The 21,452-nt window shown below is 35.9% G+C and overlaps 1 protein-coding gene across 4 annotated transcripts in view; it reads right to left on the reverse strand.

Moving 5' to 3' along the window:
• Window positions 1–21,452, reverse strand: part of LOC110458386 (E3 ubiquitin-protein ligase TRIP12-like) — a 49,370-nt gene that overhangs the window by 18,561 nt on the left and 9,357 nt on the right. The window contains exons 6-25 of one of the 4 annotated variants that reach the window (XM_021510057.1): window positions 20,673–20,747; window positions 16,964–17,059; window positions 13,938–14,023; window positions 13,259–13,456; window positions 12,655–12,747; window positions 11,922–12,083; window positions 10,612–10,734; window positions 9,218–9,329; window positions 8,457–8,521; window positions 7,793–7,842; window positions 6,946–7,102; window positions 6,471–6,633; window positions 5,812–5,972; window positions 4,832–4,938; window positions 3,857–3,975; window positions 3,423–3,699; window positions 2,651–2,820; window positions 1,584–1,750; window positions 929–1,007; window positions 7–116 (exon numbers count right to left, since the gene is read on the reverse strand). In XM_021510057.1, coding sequence (XP_021365732.1) covers window positions 7–116; window positions 929–1,007; window positions 1,584–1,750; window positions 2,651–2,820; window positions 3,423–3,699; window positions 3,857–3,975; window positions 4,832–4,938; window positions 5,812–5,972; window positions 6,471–6,633; window positions 6,946–7,102; window positions 7,793–7,842; window positions 8,457–8,521; window positions 9,218–9,329; window positions 10,612–10,734; window positions 11,922–12,083; window positions 12,655–12,747; window positions 13,259–13,456; window positions 13,938–14,023; window positions 16,964–17,059; window positions 20,673–20,747 — 2,570 coding nt within the window. Of the gene's footprint in view, window positions 1–6; window positions 117–928; window positions 1,008–1,583; window positions 1,751–2,650; window positions 2,821–3,422; window positions 3,700–3,856; window positions 3,976–4,831; window positions 4,939–5,796; window positions 5,973–6,470; window positions 6,634–6,945; window positions 7,103–7,792; window positions 7,843–8,456; window positions 8,522–9,217; window positions 9,330–10,611; window positions 10,735–11,921; window positions 12,084–12,654; window positions 12,748–13,258; window positions 13,457–13,937; window positions 14,024–16,963; window positions 17,060–17,565; window positions 17,623–20,672; window positions 20,748–21,452 lie in introns of all 4 variants that reach the window. The other 3 variants (XM_021510058.1, XM_021510056.1, XM_021510060.1) reach the window with 3 other exon arrangements.

Consider the following 21,452-nt stretch of genomic DNA (forward strand, 5'->3'; position numbering starts at 1 on the left):
ATTTACCTCAGCGGACAGGTTTTCTGTTGCAGAACACAATCGGTTTAAGACATTAAGTGCTGGGTGGCTGCTTCCCTGGCTTTCGGAGTTGAAGTACTGATCAAGGAACCGAATTGCTGCAGACACAAACAGAAGTCATTTACAATAAGAGATGAAGACACACTAAAACGAGCAAAAAAATCACATCTCCAAGCTACATAAATGGTAATGTAAATGAAATCTACCAACAATATGTAATCAACAGGTGCATTAATTAGCATTGTCCACAACAATAAGTAAAGAAGAGTGGCTAAAATTTTCTAAATTAATCTAGTTCTCCCTACTGTGTTACAAAACATAAAATAATAATTTTGATTTCAGTTAAGTTTGCAGAGCTTTTTTCATAACAGATAATTCAAATATTATATACTCAATATATTTTATCTTTTTCAGGTAATTTATCTATTAAAATACATACACCGTACTTAATTTCTGCTGCTTTTTCTATGATTGATTCAACATTTTAGAACCAAACACGTGCACTTTTTCCAAATACGCAAATGGGAAATGTCTGGTTATAATTAAACATGAGGGGTACTACTCTTGATCTTGTCCTATAGAGAACCACTATACAATCTTTTCCTATAGAGCACTATTATACGATCTTGTCCTGGAGAGCACTACTATATGATCTTGCCCTACAGCGCACTACTATATGATCTTGTCCTATAGAGCACTACTATATGATCTTGTCCTACAGAGCACTACTATATGATCTTGTCCTACAGAGCACTACTATACGATCTTGTCCTATAGAGCACTACTATACAATCTTGTCCTATAGAGTACTACTATGTGATCTTGTCCTATAGAGCACTACTATATGATCTTGTCCTATAGAGCACTACTATAGAAGCCATTTAAGCCAGGACTGTTAGGATGGCCGTACCTTGTTCCTTGATCCAGGTCTTCACCTTTTCTTTGTTACCGGAACTAGAAATGCTCATCTGTTTCTGGACACTCAAATCCTGCAACCACAAAATGTCATGATAAAATACTAGCAAAGGTATCAACACATCTGGGTTTAATGACCCTTTCACCACTGTAGACCATAATGGACTCCTCCAGATCAATGCATAGTAGTCTACCTAAGTTACATAGGGGTGAAAGGGTTAATTAAACACAGTTACAAACAAGAGAAAACTCAAACACAGTCTTCTGGAATCATATTTATCAGGCTAAGTCAGTATAGTGATACAAATTGGAAAATGTCATATCTGTGCACACATTCTATAAAATACTGAATTATAACATTTGACTTTGCATACTACTTTCAAATTAAATAAACTAGTCTTCACACATCTTGATCTTGGTGTTCATCAAATTAACTTTAATTTACACAATACTGTCCAATGATTGATCAATTATACAAGTCTAAAGTTTCACTAGTTCATTATCTTTACCAGTCCCAAAATTATCAACCACACCAACCATGGATGATGAGTCATATTAAGAAAGGCCTGTGATTGAAAATAGAAATCCTCATAGTAAAATTGAACATAGGATTTTTCATAGGGATAATAACACATAAATGACAATTTTACATTTCTTGCAAGATTAGCCAATACTCTTGGCTGTCCTGCCTTTGCTAGGCCACCCTTGGGAAGTGCAGGTCGGTCCGAGCTGTTGGAACTCTTGCCCCAGCTGCGAGGATTCAGGCTCGGCAGGAAGGACATCTTGGAACTTGCCCCACTGGACTTTCCTTCTTTACCTTTGAATAAACATAGATATTTTATTTTGAAGAGCAAGTCACTTCTTTCATTCTTTTCTGTTATGTATAATAAACCATATTTAATGGGATTTCATTGGTAAACATCTAATAACTGTATACTGAGAAACTATAGCTCAGTCAAATATTCGCCAATCGCCGATCAAATCCACGTTAGCCCAGTGTTAATTTCGCCCTTCACATGTTATTACTATATAGTATAAAGGGTATGCTACATACAGATGTACTCATATTTGTTGCCATGATAATTTTGCCATCAAATCCGGAGGGAAAACAAAATTTCCCTGTATACAGTATAACTTTGGACTTTGGTATATTAACTCATTCACTCCTGAAATTTAATAATGAACTATTCCAACCTTGGAATTGGACGAGTTCAAATGTGTCTTCAGGGGTGAATGAGTTAACACAAATGCTCATCAACTCAAAACAGATGAACTGCAAGAATGTATTTGATCTGTGATGCAATTTTGAAGCAGGACTAGATACTATTTTATAGGCATAAAGTAGATTTTGTTCATCCACCTATCTTTATTCTCAGATTGACTAGACTGTGAAACCTCTGAATCTGTGAAGAGAAACCTGTCCCCTAGCAGGATAGTGGGACAATTAGTTAATGATGGCTGGATTAACGAGACTTGATTATGGACCACGACAAATCACTTTTTAACCTCTGTAAATGTTCACAAAGCAACATAAACTTGGTGTTTAAAATAGACTAAGACTAACCAAACTATCATTTACTAACTCCAAAATTCCAAAATCTCAATTTTTTCCAGAATGAAATTTATCTTACTACAAGATCACAGAATAAGCACAAGGCGTAAATGCCAAAATCTGCTCAAAGTTGCAGATCTAATGCAAAAATGGAAATACAAATACTTTTGAAAATGAAATTACTGGCAGCTTTCGTCCTACTAGAGCCCCGACTTGATGTAGGGGTGGTGGTCTTGGTAGCCAGATCTGTCGGAAGTTCCTCAGCAGAGTTGCGTCCCTTGCGTCCAAGGGACCGCTTAGGGGGTTTCTTTCTTTTCAGCACATCACTAAGTCGCCTGAGCAAACAACATCAAGCATATTTGTATCACATTGTCATCAAAATGTTTAATCTGTGTTTTATTAGCTTTTCAAAAACTTATCTTGTTAATTTTTCTTCTATTTACTTTTAAATAACTAATCATATTATTTCTAACCTTTTTCTTCTATTAAATGGACTTTTTACATAGGATAAATCAGCATTGTATTGCTTGAATCAACTTATTACAAAATACTTTAACCAGTGCAAGGGAAACTCTTTTTTTTTTTAAATATTTGGTCAGGAAAAGATTACATAATAAGTGTTTTAGAATTTTCCATCTATTTGACCTTTGACCTGGGGTCGACGGTCATTTTAACTTAATTACACTGCAATGCCTACTATCTGTGAAGAATGCAAATACATATAACAAACTAAAGTTTCATCTGATATTTTTAAAGGTTCAAATTTACAATCCTAGACAAGATAGTACTAAATCAATGTGTCTCTTGTCATTTGAAGGGAAGACATGCTTATGATAAATCATATTTAAAATTTTATTTTACGTTAATTTTTTACAGTCTAGATATTTCTAAGTAAATCTTCTTCAAAGTATTGGTGATGTGTTTACATGTTACTTACATTTGTGTTGGACTACTGTGCTGGTCTTCCCCGAGGGTGGGGATAGAGGCCCCTCCCAGTTCTCGGGACCCCATACTGGCATCCCGACCCCCTAGGGACTCAGAACTGTGAGAAATACTGCTACCCGATCCCATTGTGCTGGAGCTGCTCAAACTACTGAGTGAGCTGGAGACTGACCCTGCCACTGGGTGTTGGTCCTCTGGGGGGCAGGGAGGCTTCACTGGCGACACAGCCGTGGGGTCAGACTCGGCCAACTTCTTAATCTGATGCATCACACCTAAAACAGGATATGACAAAATAGACATTCTAACATACATTCCATTTACTTAGTATTTATTTCTTTAGTTGTTCATTTCTATCTGTTTTATTTAAGTTAATACAAAGTTTACTTCTTATTCAGACAAATAGCAGATTCATAACACTAGAAATCTTACCTTCTCTTCTAAAAAATACACTGAAGATGTCAGCCAATTTCTGCATTAGGATGTCGGCCATCTGAATGGCCCCTACCACCACCTTCAGATCCTGGGAGGCCATCATGGCCGCTATATGGCTACAAAGAAATACGAGAAAGCTGACATTAATACCAGACAGACATATTAAATCTGAATGAATAAATACATTATTTAAATCATTCAAAAATACTGCAACAACAGAGATGGCAACAACACTCCTCAAAAAAGATGACAGAAACAATGTATAAGTAGCCTTGTAAAACTGAAGAGAAAATTATTTTGCCAAGGATGGTGATGCTTCAAATTCACTGTTAAGAGTCCCATTCAAGCAGTTCAGGATCACAAGAGGAGGGTTTCTTTTATTGCCTAATATTAGCATTACGAAAAAATATGACTCCAAAACCTTAATATTGTGAGTGTCGGCTAAGGTATATTTTCAATATTGGTCAATTTTCCAGCTCAAAGTGAAATTTTAAGCCTTTCACTTATCCGTCCCCTCACAAAATCAACTTTGAGATGATGGTATCCCAAAGAGATTTAAAAACAAAAATCTTATTGATAGAACATAAAACCTTTGAAATGTCTTGTATAAACTAATTTTGCTAGTCTAGGTAATTTATTAATATCATTACTTATGCAAACTTCTTTAAGTGTAGTGTAAAGACATTGTATGTTATTTGGGTTATGGAAGTAATCCAACACCCCAAATCTCTGTTTACTGGGATTTGCCATCAGGAGGAAGCATTTTTAATCCCTGTTTACTGGGATTTGCCATCAGGAGGAAGCATTTTTAATCCCTGTTTCCTGGGATTCATTGGTGAAAGGGTTAAGAGACTAAGAATTCTTTCAAGGTAAATTTTCTCCATTAAAAAAAGAAATTAAGAAATTAAGAAAAGGTTGGTCAATGCTTAAATGGAATCTCACTAAGGTATCCAGAATTTAAAATTTAATTACCTAGAGACAGGTTGAGTTTTGAGGATTTCTTTCAGTAAGTCAGCATCAGCATAGAAGATCATCCTCAGCAATGTCTGCAGACACTTGTGTCTCACTGTAGGACCAGCCTGTTAACACAATATTTACAACATTATGATTCTTATTCACTGCGTTCAACCAAACATAAAGCATTTATCATATAAAACTCAACACCTATGTATGGAGAGTGGTCTTCAACAGTCAACCAATATCGAATACAATATTTACAACATAAGTACAACACTTCTTGCTGCCGGACCACTGTCCCCTCCCCCTATTTCATGGTGGGGGCATTAAGTGACTAAACTTTACGTTAAATAATAACAAAAAGAATGTATTGCCAGATCACTTTCCAAGAAAACAAGGTAAATCCCAGAAAGAGCATCTGTTAAGGGCCTGTCACACCTAGTGGATTTGGGTCGCCGTAGCTATACCAAAGCACAAATTGGACGATTTTTGGTATCACATTGCTAAGATCAATAGCACATCCTCAGAACAACGTTGAATAGCAATGGTAGGCGAAGGTAGAAATTGTAACATGCTCAAAACTTTCAGCCAGAGCACTGCCGGAGCGAGCAACAGGACTTCAATGGCAGTTTTCCGATATGGCTTCGTTAATGTCGGTAGAGCCGCGCCCGGTAATGGATCGGCAGCTCTTCAGTGGCCACAATATGTACCGTACTGGTACCGATGTGATACCGTAGTACTACTGAATACCAACAAAGTAGTACTGATGCCTCAGTATAACATCAGCGGCACTAAGGTGACAGAAAAGTGGTATTCGGTAGCACGTCGGCTCTTACATCGGTAGGACAATGGCAGAACAACGGTATTACAACAGGAAAGCGATACTACATCAGGTTTTTTTTGCTCTGGTTTAGTCCCGGCGAGGTACATCGGTAGTGTGTGACAGGCCTTTTAGGTTTTGACTATATACTATGACTTACTGAGGAACTGTATACCTCATACAGAACAGCAAACAGTGTCTGGATAAAGGCTGAGGCCAGGGACATGTCTTCTTTCATTATCTCTGCTCTGGAGTCGCACCGCTCAATGTTAGGGTCCGACGACAGGGAGGACACAGAGGATACAGAGGACGATGAGGAAGAGGTCAGAGAGGTGGCTGTAAATACAAAATCAAACTATCTCAATAACAGCAATTAGTATACTACTTAGTACCTTGTCATGTGCCTGACAGTACACCTATTTTTAGTAACAGTGACCTAGATCTTAAAAAGTGTTTTATCTCCAAATGCAATTCTAAATATCAGTGTATCACCATGTCAAATTTCAAAAAGATTAGTCTTTTGGATTCCACAATAAGGACTGTACCACCCCATGATCTATTTTTAGAAACAGTAACCTTAACCTTGACCTTTAAGGATTATAAAACAGTTACTGCACATTTACATATATATCACAATGAGTTTACCACCATGTCAAATTTCAGAAAGATCAGTCTAATGGATTCCGAGATAATCTTCAGAAACTGAAGTGTGAACGGACGGACACAGTGATTGCTATACTATTTGCCCTATAGTAAGTACTCGGTGTCAATAGAGTTTCCAACCATTACTACTAAAAATGTGTAAAGATCTTGATGAAAAGAGGTGTAACTTACCAGACGCCTGTGGTGCACCAGGTACAAAAGGATTGACCTTCCTCTGAACTGGCCGCGCTGTGCCGGTATCCTCATTTATCTGTTGCATAGAATTGAAGTCCAACGTGTAGGCTCGTCCCATAGTGGACAGGCTTACCTCATCCTCACTGGCCAGGTGGGCAGCCTACCAATATAATCATTAACAGTTGTTTTACAGTTGCATCAGGCGACATATCAAAACCATCTAAAGGTAAAATCTAGATGTTACTTTCCCAGGACAATTCTGAAGATGGAAGCCAAAAGCTGCCTTCCCAGAGCTAGTTTTGAAGATGTCCATTTGAGATTGTCAATGCAAACAGTATTTGAAATTACTGTGAGATATTACCTGATAGCGTATTAAAGTTAGATGTTGCCTAACCGGAGATTTTTGAAGATGAAAATGAAATCTGGTGTCAATCATTTGCCCAAATATATATACCAGCCTCCAATTACTCACCTCTACAATCTTGCTATCGATGGGTGTGTAAGGGTGCCAGATACCGCGGTCATCCCGCCACTGCCAAGTGATCGCCTCCAGCTGGCCTGTGGAACCCTTACGCAGCATTGTGTCAATTGAGAATATCCCGTCTGTTGGTAGCTTGGGCATAAGCTCACTGTACAAACAAAGATTTTTTTTAGTACAGATTACTTTTAAGAGGATTATTTTTGCAGTAGGGCTATTTTCACAATTTCTGTGGGGGCGATTCCCAACAGTGAACATTTTCATTTCATTTTATTGCACTGATCATATGTACAAAGGAATTGGGCAACAGGCAAAGCCTATATAAGCCCTCTCCTTACAAAATATATATCAGTATATAATCATATTAACGGTACTTTTACATGTTTCTTAAATGTTAAAATAAGAAATTATATGTATTTTGAATTTGATTTTGATAGGACAACTCATATTTCAATTATCCCAATTGATGTAAGAGAGATTATATTTGACAATACTAGTTAATAATCAAATATCTAATAAAAACCTCTGGTGTTAAATGAAATACTGAACGGTCGCCACAATATTTCTATTCATATTAACGTCTCATATACATCCTACTCCAATATACTATGCCTTTATATATATTGTTCCTCTCATATCCTTGTATGAAATATCCAAATTTCCTAACTAAAATTCACATTCAGGAGGTGAAAATGTAAATAGTAACTGGTCTTGCACAGATAAAAACATCAAAGCACTATCATACATTTTTTGGAAGTTAACATGAACATAAATATAGATCTGGAAATACCTTCAAAATTGTATACAGAAATATAACCAATGTCATTGAATACCAGCTTACCCAATGAGACAGACTATTTCATACAACTCCTGTGGGGTTCTGGAAACAAGCTGTAAATGACAAACCATCCAATTGTTACTCATCATTCATTTTCAAAACTGAAGTCACCAACATTGTGAAATGCGTATATCTGTCAAGATACATTTTAATTTTGCTAATTTTTCGTGTTAGCTTGTGACGAGACTCACTGGTGAAATGAATCATCAATGAAATGGTAACTATGTATAATTACTATTGTTAATGAAATAGCATCACAAAGTGTTCACGAACAAAAGCCTACAGGCACAGTTTGCAAAAAACAGAAAACAACAAAATAAAAGCGATTTACAGTGATGTCAAAGTGAACATTGTTGAAAAGCTTAATATCTGTGAACTTGTATGATGAAGTCTGAACAATTTTCAAAAAATTAAGGACAGTAATGAATTATCCTGATTAATGCACTACAAAGGAAGCAAGTCCCGTAAAACTGGCATTAGGATTGTGTTAAATCAGATTATAAATGCGTCAGAATATTTAAAGGTCTTTGACGTAACCGAAACAATATTTTTGGAAACCACTGAAAAAATTTGTTCGGGACGACCTCTTTGTGAAGTTAAAGCTTTCTGTAATTGCAGAGTTTCTTATAAAATACTGTTAGCCACACACCATCAACACAAAACTCACCTCTATACTTGGACTGGCTTGTTCAGATGTTCCCACTAGGAGATAACATAGGGTGTCTGCGATTTCTGAAGTAGAATCATGGTGATAACTAAATTGTGTTTGTTGTTCAACTCAAGCACTCCATATACCACCGTCTATTTTTAGTAAAGTAACCTTGACCTTGGAAGCTTTTAAAATTCGTTAGTGCACAACTAAATATTACAATGTATCGTCATGTCAAACTTTCAAAAGATTAGTCTTTTGGATTCTGAGATAAGGACCATATAAGTCTATTTTTAGTAACAGTGACCATAACCTTGACCTTTGAAACTTTATAAACCCCCATCACCAATGCACATCTACATATTGCAGTGCATCACAATGTCAAATTTCAAAATGATTAGTCGGATCCAGAGATAATCTCCAGAAAACAAAATGCGGAAAGATGGACCAACTATCGGCATTGAGGTGTTTTTTAACTAAATTTCACAACAGCATGTGGGAAAATATAGCATTTTTTTTTTATTGAAATTAGAAATATATTCCTCATTTTTTTGGTCATTTTAGGAAAGAAATTACAGCATTTTTTAGCGAGGGGAAATTTGTAAAACTGAGCAAAAAATCACTGATAGGGCACCTACACCTCCCGAAGCAGAGCCATAAGTAGAACTATCATATTTTCAATCTCTGTAAAAATTGCTTTAATGATCATATTCTGTGCTAATTTTCCTCACCATGAATATAAAAGAACTCCAAGTTAAAGCTGTTCCAAATGCACTTACTTTGTTTGAGAAGGAGGACAGCCAGGTCAGGACAGCTGGCACACATCACGGACAGCATACGTACTACCATAACAAACGTCCCGGTACTGACCACTGGCGGGCTGACCACCAACTGTCAAAGACAACACCACCTAGCATTAGAAACATCTACACAAAATGTCATAAGCTACAAACCCCTACTGTCAAAAACAACAACTTGCTGCCAGTTTTGATTGTACAACCTCACATTTTAAAAGAGTTCAGTTGAACCTCACACTTGCAAAGTAACGTTTTATTTTTAATCCCTTCTTACAGTCAATGATAATAATAATTCTTATATGCCGCTTTATCACAACCTAGATCGTAGGTCGTCTCCAAGCGGTTCAGAAATTATTATCTTTGGGGAGCATAGTACAGCTGGTGCTGCAATTTCGGCGTACACAGCTAGCATTCAACAGTTCTAGCAATTCGTGCCCATTCACATACTCATTTACAGCTGAGTAGACTGTAACAAGTGGAGTAAAGTATCTTGCTCAAAGATACAACACCTTTTGGTCATGAGCCTGGCATCCTACCACTAGACTACCGTGCCTCTGTGTCAGACCTGCATCACTTCACATTTCCCTACCCTTACTATCTGTTGTGAATATTTATTCTTTGCTGTTGTTGATTAAAAGTTTATTTTGATCCCACACTAATTGTGAAATCATGCCCCAGGTGTACTAGCTACTGATATCCATTCCAAATAGTAGTTTTAAGTTAGACATCACCTTATTAGGTGCTTGAAAGTAAACCTTGCCCCACTGGACCCATCCCAACCAGATGTCGTTTAATTAGGCCCAAAAAAATATGTGTACTTCTGGTTTCCCTACTGACCCTAGATTTTATGCCTACCCTAAAGTTAGTAATAAGCACTGTTAAAGTCAGAACTCCTGCTCTGTATAAGCATATATATGGTTTAATTCTGTTAAATGTCCTATTAACAGGTAAGGTCATTTAAGGACTTGTTTCCATGTGTGTAGTGTATGCGTGCTTGCGTGTGTATCTCACTGAAATACCATGCCAAAGGCACCCAGCACAACATTCCGTCTGGTCCAATTATACTGACAACGGGTGAACCAGTTGTTGCCATGTAGCCTTTAAATGCTAAACGCAAAGCAGGGAATAACAACTATCATATAAAGATAAAGATCCCAAATATTGCAATAGGTGCAGCGGATTTATTTTGGTCGCTTTTGTGTCCCCAAGTAGAGGACACCAAAGCAAATCCCAAATTCTGCAGTGGGTAACAGCAGGTGTATTCTTTTCCCAATCCCCCCCCCCCCTGCAAGGGTGGCAGAAACAGGAAACACATATTTTGTTTTGGCCTTAGAACTCTACTGCAAGCCTAGCAGCTCGTTAGACTTTGCCCTTACCAGTTGTTGTATGTTAGTGAGAAGTCCATGTACAGCTATCTCCTTCAGGATCCTCTGGTCACCTTGAAAGTTGTCCACCAAGCGGGAGAAACACAAGCAACAGCTTTCAACCGACTTCTTATCCTGCCAATGTCAAATCATAAATCCTGATTAAACAGCCATAAATACTAATGTCAAATTATAAATCCTGATTAAACAGCCATAAATACTAATGTCAAATTATAAATCCTGATTAAACAGCCATAAATACTAATGTCAAATCATAAATCCTGATTGAACAGCCATAAATACTAATGTCAAAACACAAATCCTGATTAAACAGCCATAAATTCTAATTTCAAATCATGAATCTTGATTAAACAGCTATAAATACTAATGTCAAATTATAAATCCTGATTAAACAGCCATAGATACTAATCTCAAATTATAAATCCTTATTAAACAGCCATAGATACTAATGTCAAATTATAAATCATGATTAAACAGCCATAAATACTAATGTCAAATCATATATCCTGATTAAACAGCCATAAATACTAGTGTCAAATTATAAATCCTGATTAAACAGCCATAGATACTAATCTCAAATTATAAATCCTTATTAAACAGCCATAGATACTAATGTCAAATTATAAATCATGATTAAACAGCCATAAATACTAATGTCAAATCATAAATCCTGATTAAACAGCCATAAATACTAATGTCAAATCACAAATCCTGATTTAACAGCCATAAATACTAATGTCAAAACACAAATCCTGATTTAACAGCCATAAATACTAATGTCAAATCATAAATCCTAATTAAACATCCATTAATACTAATGTCAAATTATAAATCCTGATTTAACAGCTATAAATAATAATGTCAAATTATAAATCCTGATTAAACAGCCTTAAACACTAATGTCAAATTATAAATCCTGATTAAACAGCCATTAATACTAATGTCCAATCATAAATCCTGATTAAACAGCAATAAAAATACGAAAAGATTTCTATATCACTAATATATTTTTAACATTATCTTTGTTGATGTTGAACAGATATTTTAAGCAGTTAAAGATGGAATGTTTTACAATAAAGCAATTTCCAGATTTATTTATGCTTTCCTGTGAGGCGCTATGAGAATATTAAACAGAGACATGAGTTTTGAAAATATGTTCCATGAGTCAATACAAAAAGGTGAGTTTATGATAGTGTGGAATAGTTATTGATTTTAAACAATGGTGATATTAAAAAGGTTTCTATTTTAGGTAAACTCTTGTGAAAATAGGATAAAGGCTCCCAAAAATCTTGGGTTCTTACCTGATGTGTTAGACGTGCACTGAGCAGAGGGAAGGATTCCCGGATAAGGTGAAACTCTTCAGGACTTAAGTTCTGTACACAGTTAGCTGTGATACCCAAAGCACTCCTCTGTGCTGACATACTGAAGAAATCGAGGAATGTCAGACATGCCGATATTCCTCCCTGTGGTACAAAATACAATGTTTTATAAAAACCTAATATATATTACATATATATCAGTCCGAAGGGCGAAAAAGCCAATTATTAAACTGTGGCGAAAATATCCCAGCATACAGTATGTCATCCCACGTCACAAGTACTTAACAGATATGGTATTTTCTAGTGGTAAGAAATTTGCTACGTAATTGGTACACTTTTAGAAATCATTAACATTACGCAGTCTAACATTTTTCTTCACACTATTGGTACACTTTAGAAATCTTATATATTACAGAATAATAGAATCTCTCTCCCCCTTGTGGGTGAGATAGGGGAATATCAACCTGAGAGGGGTGATTCTTAAGTTGCCAAACACAAGGCTTTACCAAGTGTTTAGCAACTTAAGGATTCCCCTATCTCACCCACAAGGGGGTGAATGATTCTTTTTCTCTTACCCTGTTCTCCCATTGTATATCATATACACAATGTAATGTTAATGTCTCACGCTAAATTCAGGGGAATCCCCCGTCTCAACCCTCTGTCCAGGCTAAGAGAACTAATTTTCTTCACATTTTCTCATTACTTTAATACTTACAGCCTGCAGGATAGCCTTGCTGTGTCGCCGTGACAACATTTCGAGAGCCGTCAGAGACTGTTCTGCTACATCCATACACTGGATAGCTCGTAACTGTCGTATAGAACCAAAAAAAAAGAAGATTTTTATCATATTTTAAAGAGGGATGGTATGGTTTTATTTTGTTTAACGCCCTATTAACAGCCAAGGTCAATTAAGGATGTGCCCTCATGTATGTACGTGTGCTGGAAACAGGGTATGTATTTGCCTCCTTGTGATAGCGTGGATCTGATACCAACTTTATAGTGCTGTCTTACTGAAATACACTGCCAAGGCACCCACAACAGCATTCCACCCAGTCACATTATCAAAGCAAAGGGAATGGAACAAATTTCAAATTTATGGGAATGGAGCTGACTTTCAACCTCAAACATACAGACAGGGAAAACCTTTATTGAATGAATGTATGCTGCCGTGGTTTATGATGCATTGTGTGATTATAAGAAAATAAAGAAACACAATAATATGAAGTTTCTCTTATCTTGATGACAATGGTGCCTTTTGGAGGAAATTTGAATAACTGAAGAAACACAAGAATATTAAGTTTCTCTCATCTTAACGATACCTTTTCGAGGAAGACTGGCACTGCATCAACAACGACTGCGGAAGATCGGGGTAGAGCTTCCATCATATAGGTTAGAGCGCGACAGGCATGGTTCATCATGTCGAAGTTATGCTCCATTTGTAGGAGTGTGATCAGGGCTGGTACAGCCTGTTTCACTGGGAATCCTGCTAGAGTGTCCTCATTTCCCATCACCAGTAACTAAAGAAGATATAGATTTGTTCTTAGCATTCTGCATATTTTCAATGATGAAATTTCATCAAAAATACTTTGAACTAAATGTGAAATACTGTATATCTGAGATGGAATGATGTGAAGTTGAACAATTGTGAGTATTTGATTTATTTTTGTTGTTTTTCACAGATAAGGATAGCAATACGCTAATTTGTATTCATGAGCATAAACATCTCTCCCATTATCATGGCCAGTATGCATAAATGTCCAGACAGTATTTTGCAGGAAATTTTGCACTCATTGGCCCTTTGACATTGAGGGGAAGATCACAGTGACCTAATTATAGTACGCTGCCTAACTGACAGTTTAAAATTAAGGCCCAGACAAGAATAAAATGAAATGAAGAACCAGAATAATCCAGACTAATATAATCTTTGAACATGGGACCTAATTACACAACCTGACACAATGACTACAGTATATTATCTGTACATGAGGAGGTCATTACCTGGCACATCTCAATGGCAGAGGTGAGCTGCTGGTCCTCGTTTCCTGTAGACTGCAGGCCTTGTATTAACTGCTGAGCTTTGCTGACTGTAATAACAAAAGGGTAACACACATTATAACTCAGAGTGGCTTCTCACAGGGTTTTCAATATACAATGCTTAGCTAAGTTCTCCCTGCTACGGTACTTGACAGCAAGATTGTGTTACCAGTCCTGAGTTCTACTTGTGAAGTTTGACGCCAACATCACATTGTCATATCACACATGAATGATATTATGCTGAAGCTTTTTGGCTCGTACCATGCCCAATGATTCTTCTGAGACTCTTCCCACTCTCCCATATTGCGTTAAAGCCAATCTCCTAATTTGCGGTCAAACATTTTCAAACTTTTCATCAAATCTCATGAGATGTCAGGAAACATTTACTTCTATAGAAATTGAATCACTAGTTCTAGATCTTAGTTGCATATTACGAAAGAACAGATGCTTGTTTATTTCAGAAATTTTATCAGCATACATACACCAAGATTTATTTAACTCCAAAACCCTTGCAGACTATACAGCACTTCAGAGTCTACCGGGTATATTTTAAAAGAAATTTTTTTGTAACATAAGTCGATTGAGATATTTTTGGAACCACTCTGAAGTTTCCTTAAAAAGACTTGTAGAGGACTTGAGCTTTCATTTTGGACTGAAAATGCTGAAATATGTATTATCCTGTGGTGTAAATTTACTCTGTATTACACCATGAAATAATGGAAGATGTGCTTGCACATATATTGGTTTGCAAATTTCATGTTTATCATTATGTTAAATATTGATTTTCTCCATATAAATACATGCAATGATTTGTAACATACGGAAAATAACAAAACAAAACATCAGAGGTTAGCTAGTTGTTAACGATAGAACTACAGCCGACAAACATATTTATAAACTTTTAAAAACCAAACATAATTCTTGAGAGAATTGGTGTCTGCCTGATCAGCAGGCCATTAGAGTTAAAACTATTTTTAACTTCATTAAATATTCAGGACTCCAGCACAGTTATAAAAATAAAATATAATGAAATATTGTTAGTTTTCACTATAAACCAAGGGTAGAAAAAAGTCTTTTCATAAATAGTATTCGGGAAACTTTTCATTTGATAAGTATTTTTTATAATTATCATGTTACTGAGTGTGATCAGAAGATTTCATATTAAATACTGGTCCTAGGGGACTCAACAGTCAATCAAAATCACGAAAACACCCGTTCAGCCAAGTGAAGGCTGCAACATGATTCCTACAAATTAATTTATACATTAACATTCATAGCCTATAGGGTGTATACATTGAATGTAAATAAATTCACAGCCTGAAGGGTGTATACGTATACAGTGAATGGAAAATAAATTCACAGCCTGAGGGATGTATACATTGAATGGAAAATAAATTCAATCTGAAGGGTGTATAGTGAATGTAAATTAATTCAGTCTGAAGGATGTATACAACTAAAACTAGACACTGTGAGCGAGCTCACAAAGATATCCCCCCCCCCTCCATTTAATCTATGTTTTCAAACTTATAATACCCCAATCATAAACCCCTTTCTTTATCTACATCATATGATGTTCCTTCCCTGTACCAAGTTACAAAAAACTCAACAAATGATTAGGAATGAGTTGCACATACAAGCTTTCTGGAGCAGAAATTAAAGTTTCAAGGGCCATAACTCCAGAAAAACAGTCGAATGACAATTTTTTTTTTCCATGCACATTCCATATATTAAGGTTCTTTCACTGTGCCAAGTTACAAAAAAATCCAACAAATTGTTTAAGAGAACTTGTGTTTTACGAGGTTCATGGACAGCAGATAGACAGGGTGATTCCTTTATTAACCCCCAAACTTCATTTGAGAGGGGTATAATAATGTCAACCACATAAGCTAGGGATAGAAAGCATAAAATGAAGCAAAAGTAGATATAAAATTGCAGGAAAAAGGTCAACAATGAATTTGTTTTTAGAAAACATGTGATGAAGAAATAATTTTTAATAGATAAATCACAAAAGCACAGTGTGAATGTGACATTCCTTAAACAATCTGCTACATGATAGACATTGTGGAAGAAAGCACTAAAAAGTAGGAGTGGAAAAATAAATCCTTTGCTTCCTGAACCAACTGTCTGAAATTGATATTGGATGGCTTTAAATATTTGGGTGTTTCATAATCATATTTGCATAGCTCAAAAATCCAACTATCTTCATACAAACTAGGCTCTAGCAAATAAACTGGAAACAGTTCCTAAATACACAATATCTTTACAAAAATATTGAAATGTATTTGACTCATTTATTACATCAGACTTTGGCTGCATATGAATGCTTGTGATTTTTGTGGAAAAAGTGGAACAATCAAAATTAATACAACAGACCGAGTCAGTTTAAACCAGCCAAAGTTTGCCGTGTTTGACAGCATTTGAAACCCAGGAAACAGGGCGCATAGACTCTCAGAATCGGGCATACCTTGTATCAGATCTAAAAATGATTGTATTGATATTGTTTTTCTTTTTTAGGGGAGTCATCGGTGAAAGTATAAATTGCGGGCATTTACATATGTGCTTGTTGACCTCTAAAGTTTGTATCAACAAAGTGACTTTGTGGAACTAAAAACTGAGAAAAACAATAACTGTGAATGCATCATGTTACCTTTATCAGGCATGGTTTATGAAATAATCCTATGTTTTATGAACAAGCTTTATTTTCAATTTGTTAATCTAACTAAATTCGACCCAGCTGTAGCTTAGCAATGAGTCTAACTCAATTGAATCATATATATCATCTATTTTCTAAAGAAATCAGTAGAAAAATTAGCATGTTTAGGAAATTGACCAGATCTTTTGGAGGAAAAGACAAAAATTATTTCTCAAACCTCAGAACGTAACTTAATTTAACTTTTTTCTTTTTTTAATTCATTTTTTTTTTTGAGGTAATGAACTTTGAAATACTGGGCCTGGGCTCAATGATCCTTTAGTAAGAAGAGGCCACTCACTGTTGCCTCCTCCCATTGTCCTGTGCAAGAGCTGGTGCATTCTGGGACCAAGTGCCCCAAACAGCTGGGAGGGAAGGCCGCGGGCCTCAAGAAGCGCTGGAACCAAACAAACAAAATCAACTTAAACACAAAGCTGTAAATAAGGTTACTAAAGCTCACACAAAAGTACCCCCACAACATCGAAGCCTAGTGCTAAAGTTGTTCTGTTAGTATCTACTGTGGAACCTTGTCAGACAAAAGCAAACTCAGTATATCGGTAATAGGTTACTACAAAGAACAAATATTCAACATTCTCTCAGCATCTTTACCCAGTAACCACTGCTATTTAATGATACTCATGACTGAATTCTGCATGACAATTTTCAATGATTTCAAAACTGTTTTTGCATATTAATATAGACAACCTGACTCTGGAATAACAAGGTTCCACTGTATCAATTTGTGCAAAAGAAGGAAAAAAAATTAGTATTTCAAACTAGCCAATCAAAACCCTGGCTGTAGAGAAGTACAATATTCAAAGGATCTGACAAATTAGCACTAGACCTCTAATGTGTGAAGATAACGTAAAACTTGTAATAATAACAGTGCCAGAATGACCATACCTTCAGACGGTACCTTAGTACGTTTGTACTTTAAACTCATTTTCTTTATGGTCCTGGCTGCTTAGAAATTGGAATAAAACAAATCATTGCATGAAAATATTTCACAGAAATTAATATAGCTTTTAACATGAGACCCATCTGGCCTGTATCACTCACCTGTTTCTTTTATTATCTGACCTAGACAAAAAGTTGAAATGTTTCTGCTAACTTCAGACCCTGATCTCAGATTTCTTATTAAACCAAATAAGTTTATCACAGTGACATGGCAAGTGCACTGACAGGAATATTTGTATGATATTACATTAAAACTGATTTGTTCAGACCAGAAACAGGGTGGCCATACTGGAATTCATCTTAAATATATTATTTATAAATAAATGTGCAAAATAAAATCAGCACCTGTTCAGGACTATGAGATAATTATTCAAATGAACTGCCTTAGGCCATGGATGTTCTATGCCAAATTTAGTCAAAATTTCTAGTTGTTTTGGACTAGTAGTTTTTTGAAGCAATAAGTTGAAAGACAGACACTGTACCACTGCATATAAGATCACTTGACCACTCTGGCCAGGCAAGCTAAAAACTACATTACGTTAGTATCACAGAAGTGGATCGTATGTTAAATAATATGCTAATATTTCTAATTTTCAAAGTAATGAGAGAAAAAGATATATATATTATTTCGATAAATAAAAGATTATGCACACTTGTCAAAACAGATAAGTTAATTCCAATAGTAAAATGGGCATTTTAAAAAGAAAATTCAAGGACACACCCTCCTCAGACAATAAATGTATTGGTTACCACCAAAAGTAACTTCTGTATTCCTATTTCGGATTTATTTACAAAGATTTGATATCTGCTAAACTGTAAATTAATTTAATGTTGTGAATCTGCAAACCTTATTTTTTAACAAGAGATCCCAGAGGGTCAGTTCAATCTTTTCCCTTCTTTCCTCTAATCTGTTTGATCGAGTCATGTTAACAGTAAATGCACCTTGAGGTAACTTTTGATCTAAACTTAATACTGATGTGTATGAAAGCCAACCTTCAAAGTGAGTTTGTCATTTCACATATTTACTAGTACAGTACTAAATGTGAAAGAAATAGAATCGATCATTGCAATATGAGAAAGATCTGTTTAGTTCTTCTTTTAATCCATTTTTTCAAAATATTCAAAATAAAACATGCACAATGAGCGATTAAGAGCACCTACATTTAAAATTTGAGAAAGATCCCTCCCATACTTCCAGAGAAATAGTGATAACAAACTTTCACTATCAAAATCCAAGATGGCTGCCTGTCGGCCATGTTGTTTATCCGATCAGTCTCAAAAGTTTCCCTGCACAGCTTAGGACCAAGGGGAACCTACATATAAAATTTGAGAAAGATCCCTCTGGTACTTCTTGAGAAATACCGATAACAAGAATTGTTTAGGGACGGACGACGGACGGCTCACGACGGACGGAGGCAGGGTGATTTGAGTAGCCCACCATCAGATGATGGTGGGCTAAAAAGGTCCAGAATAATTAAGCAATAGTAGCAAATATTCTTCTTAGTAGTTTATACAATTCATTGAAAGGGAAGCTACTCTTCTGTCATATAACAACTGATTCCTAGGTCCCATCAATTCCATCGGAATCACCTACAGAAAAGTACTCTGTTTTGCTATTTTGGAGTAGAATTTTGAATAAAAAATGCAGGAAGTTCCCATTTTTGGCCATTTCCCTCTGGCCCAATATGATCACCTTGTCATAATAGTAGTTCCATTGAAATACAGTTACATTATGAGTTGCTGTTTAGCAATAGGATATTGGAGAAAAATTGCTCTCAATTCCCATTTTAGGCACCTCACACCTAGCCCCGCAACTCATTTACACAACATAATAGCATCTTACCCTAGTGATGTTTAAAACAAGTATATTAGCAATCTGTACAGTTCTTCTGGAGGAGTAGGCATTTGAAAATAAAACTGGCTAATTTTTGCACTGTCTTTTAAAGAAAAGGCTGACAGATGACGGACACTGCACCATTGCAAAAGCTCACCAGTCCTTCAGGCCAGGCGAACGAAAAAACAAAGTATTTAAAGTATTCCTAAATATCATTGAATGCCTCAGCTGAAAACACAGACAACACACAACACCACAAATATCAGTTTGTCCTTAGAAGGCAATTTTCAGATAACCCTTTATCAAATTAAATGCTCAATTTAGGTAGTCCCACTCACAATGAACAAATCACTAGTAAAGGCAGCAAAATAAAACAGATGGTATTGATTGTATCTTTTGTTAAGTGAATCAAGTGATAATGAAACTCATATCTTTTTTATAACAGTATTTGCAGGTATTTGAATCCTTACTGATAATTTTTGGTTTGGACTTTACTTATTTGAAATTCTTTTATATGTTTAATAGGTAAATTTCTAAGTGCTTATATGGAAAAATATCCTTAAGTTTTCAGCTGCGTATGAATAATATGCTTCATTGGCATAATTGTAGTACATTTTTTTTTATTTTCCTTTTTATCTTCTTTTGACTTACTCTTGTCTGTCTTTTTAATCATTTCATTACCTATGGCTCCACAACTGCAGTTTTGGAGGAAAAAGAATTGGCCCGCTATATCCCACTGCTTGATTAGAAGATATGACTAATGACCAGTAATATCAGTGGTTTTCTCCTGTGTCCTGCTTAGGGGACATTGACAAGACCAAACCAAATGAAATGGGCCCATTCCAATTGTTTCCCCTCTCTAAACTTCCCCTCTCTAAACCTATCATTTACAATTTCTCTTCCGTATGGTTCTTGTTAGGTTGATGGATCATGAAGAAAACCAACCAACTCTATAACCCTTCCTCCAATGAATGTTTTGTATAGATGACCGTTACAACAATCTTACAAATCGGTCGTTGCATGCATTTTTTTCAGTTGACACCCTCCTCTATCAAATTGAATCAACAAACTGGAGGGGACAAACAATCATCTTTCACAACATCAGTTTGAATACTTACTTTAAATGGGGTCCAATGTTCAAAACGGCTAAAAATAAATGAAGTATATATTTGGAAAGATGAGGGCACCCGAGGAGCCTATAGAAATGTGAACAGCCTACCTTGAAGTCTGCCCATATCAGCTTCCTCACTCTCACTCTCAGAAGTAACTGCTGTGGCGCCGCCAGAACTGGAAGCTACAACATCAATCATTGTTAATACTTTTATTCACACCATTTTTTAACCATTCTGGGAGCAAGGTCCTGTAACGGTAACTCAGAAATCGGCATCGGTTCACTCCAAACTGGAAATTCACCAGAGATATTCTCAAGAGCTTTCAGCACATTACCATTTAAAATGATCAGCTGCCAATTTGAAATATGTAAGCTTATTAATATATTTTTAAGGTAGGATTTATCTGGAAATTTTGGAACATTGTCCCTGGCTCCAAATGGGGGAGACGGAAATAACCAACAAAACTTTGAAAATTAAGAAACTTTGTATCCGTAATGATTATTAAAACAAATACAAATATATCTAATCTTCCTGCATCACCCTGTCTCTTTCATGGTACATTTGAGGCCAAATTTTGGNTTCCTAATATTACTGCACAATTTCCCAAATAGGGAAAATATAAGATTGTAACCAACAGTAAAGCACAATAGATGACCTTGCTCCCATCTTGTATTTGTCATATTTGTCATATTTTACATGAAATTTTCCTTTAACATTCAACTAGGAGAATGTAGGGATTCCATGGAGCTGTATAAGTACAGAAATAACACAGAGATTGTTTTCCTGTTGATGTACATAGATATATAAAATTAAAGTTGTTGGATAAGAAATATATGAAAGTAATTATGTAATAACAAGAGGAGGTGAGCATGGCATACAATACCCTT

The sequence above is a fragment of the Mizuhopecten yessoensis genome, unplaced genomic scaffold (genome assembly GCF_002113885.1).
Source record: "Mizuhopecten yessoensis strain PY_sf001 unplaced genomic scaffold, ASM211388v2 scaffold9561, whole genome shotgun sequence".
Lineage (NCBI taxonomy): Eukaryota > Metazoa > Mollusca > Bivalvia > Pectinida > Pectinidae > Mizuhopecten > Mizuhopecten yessoensis.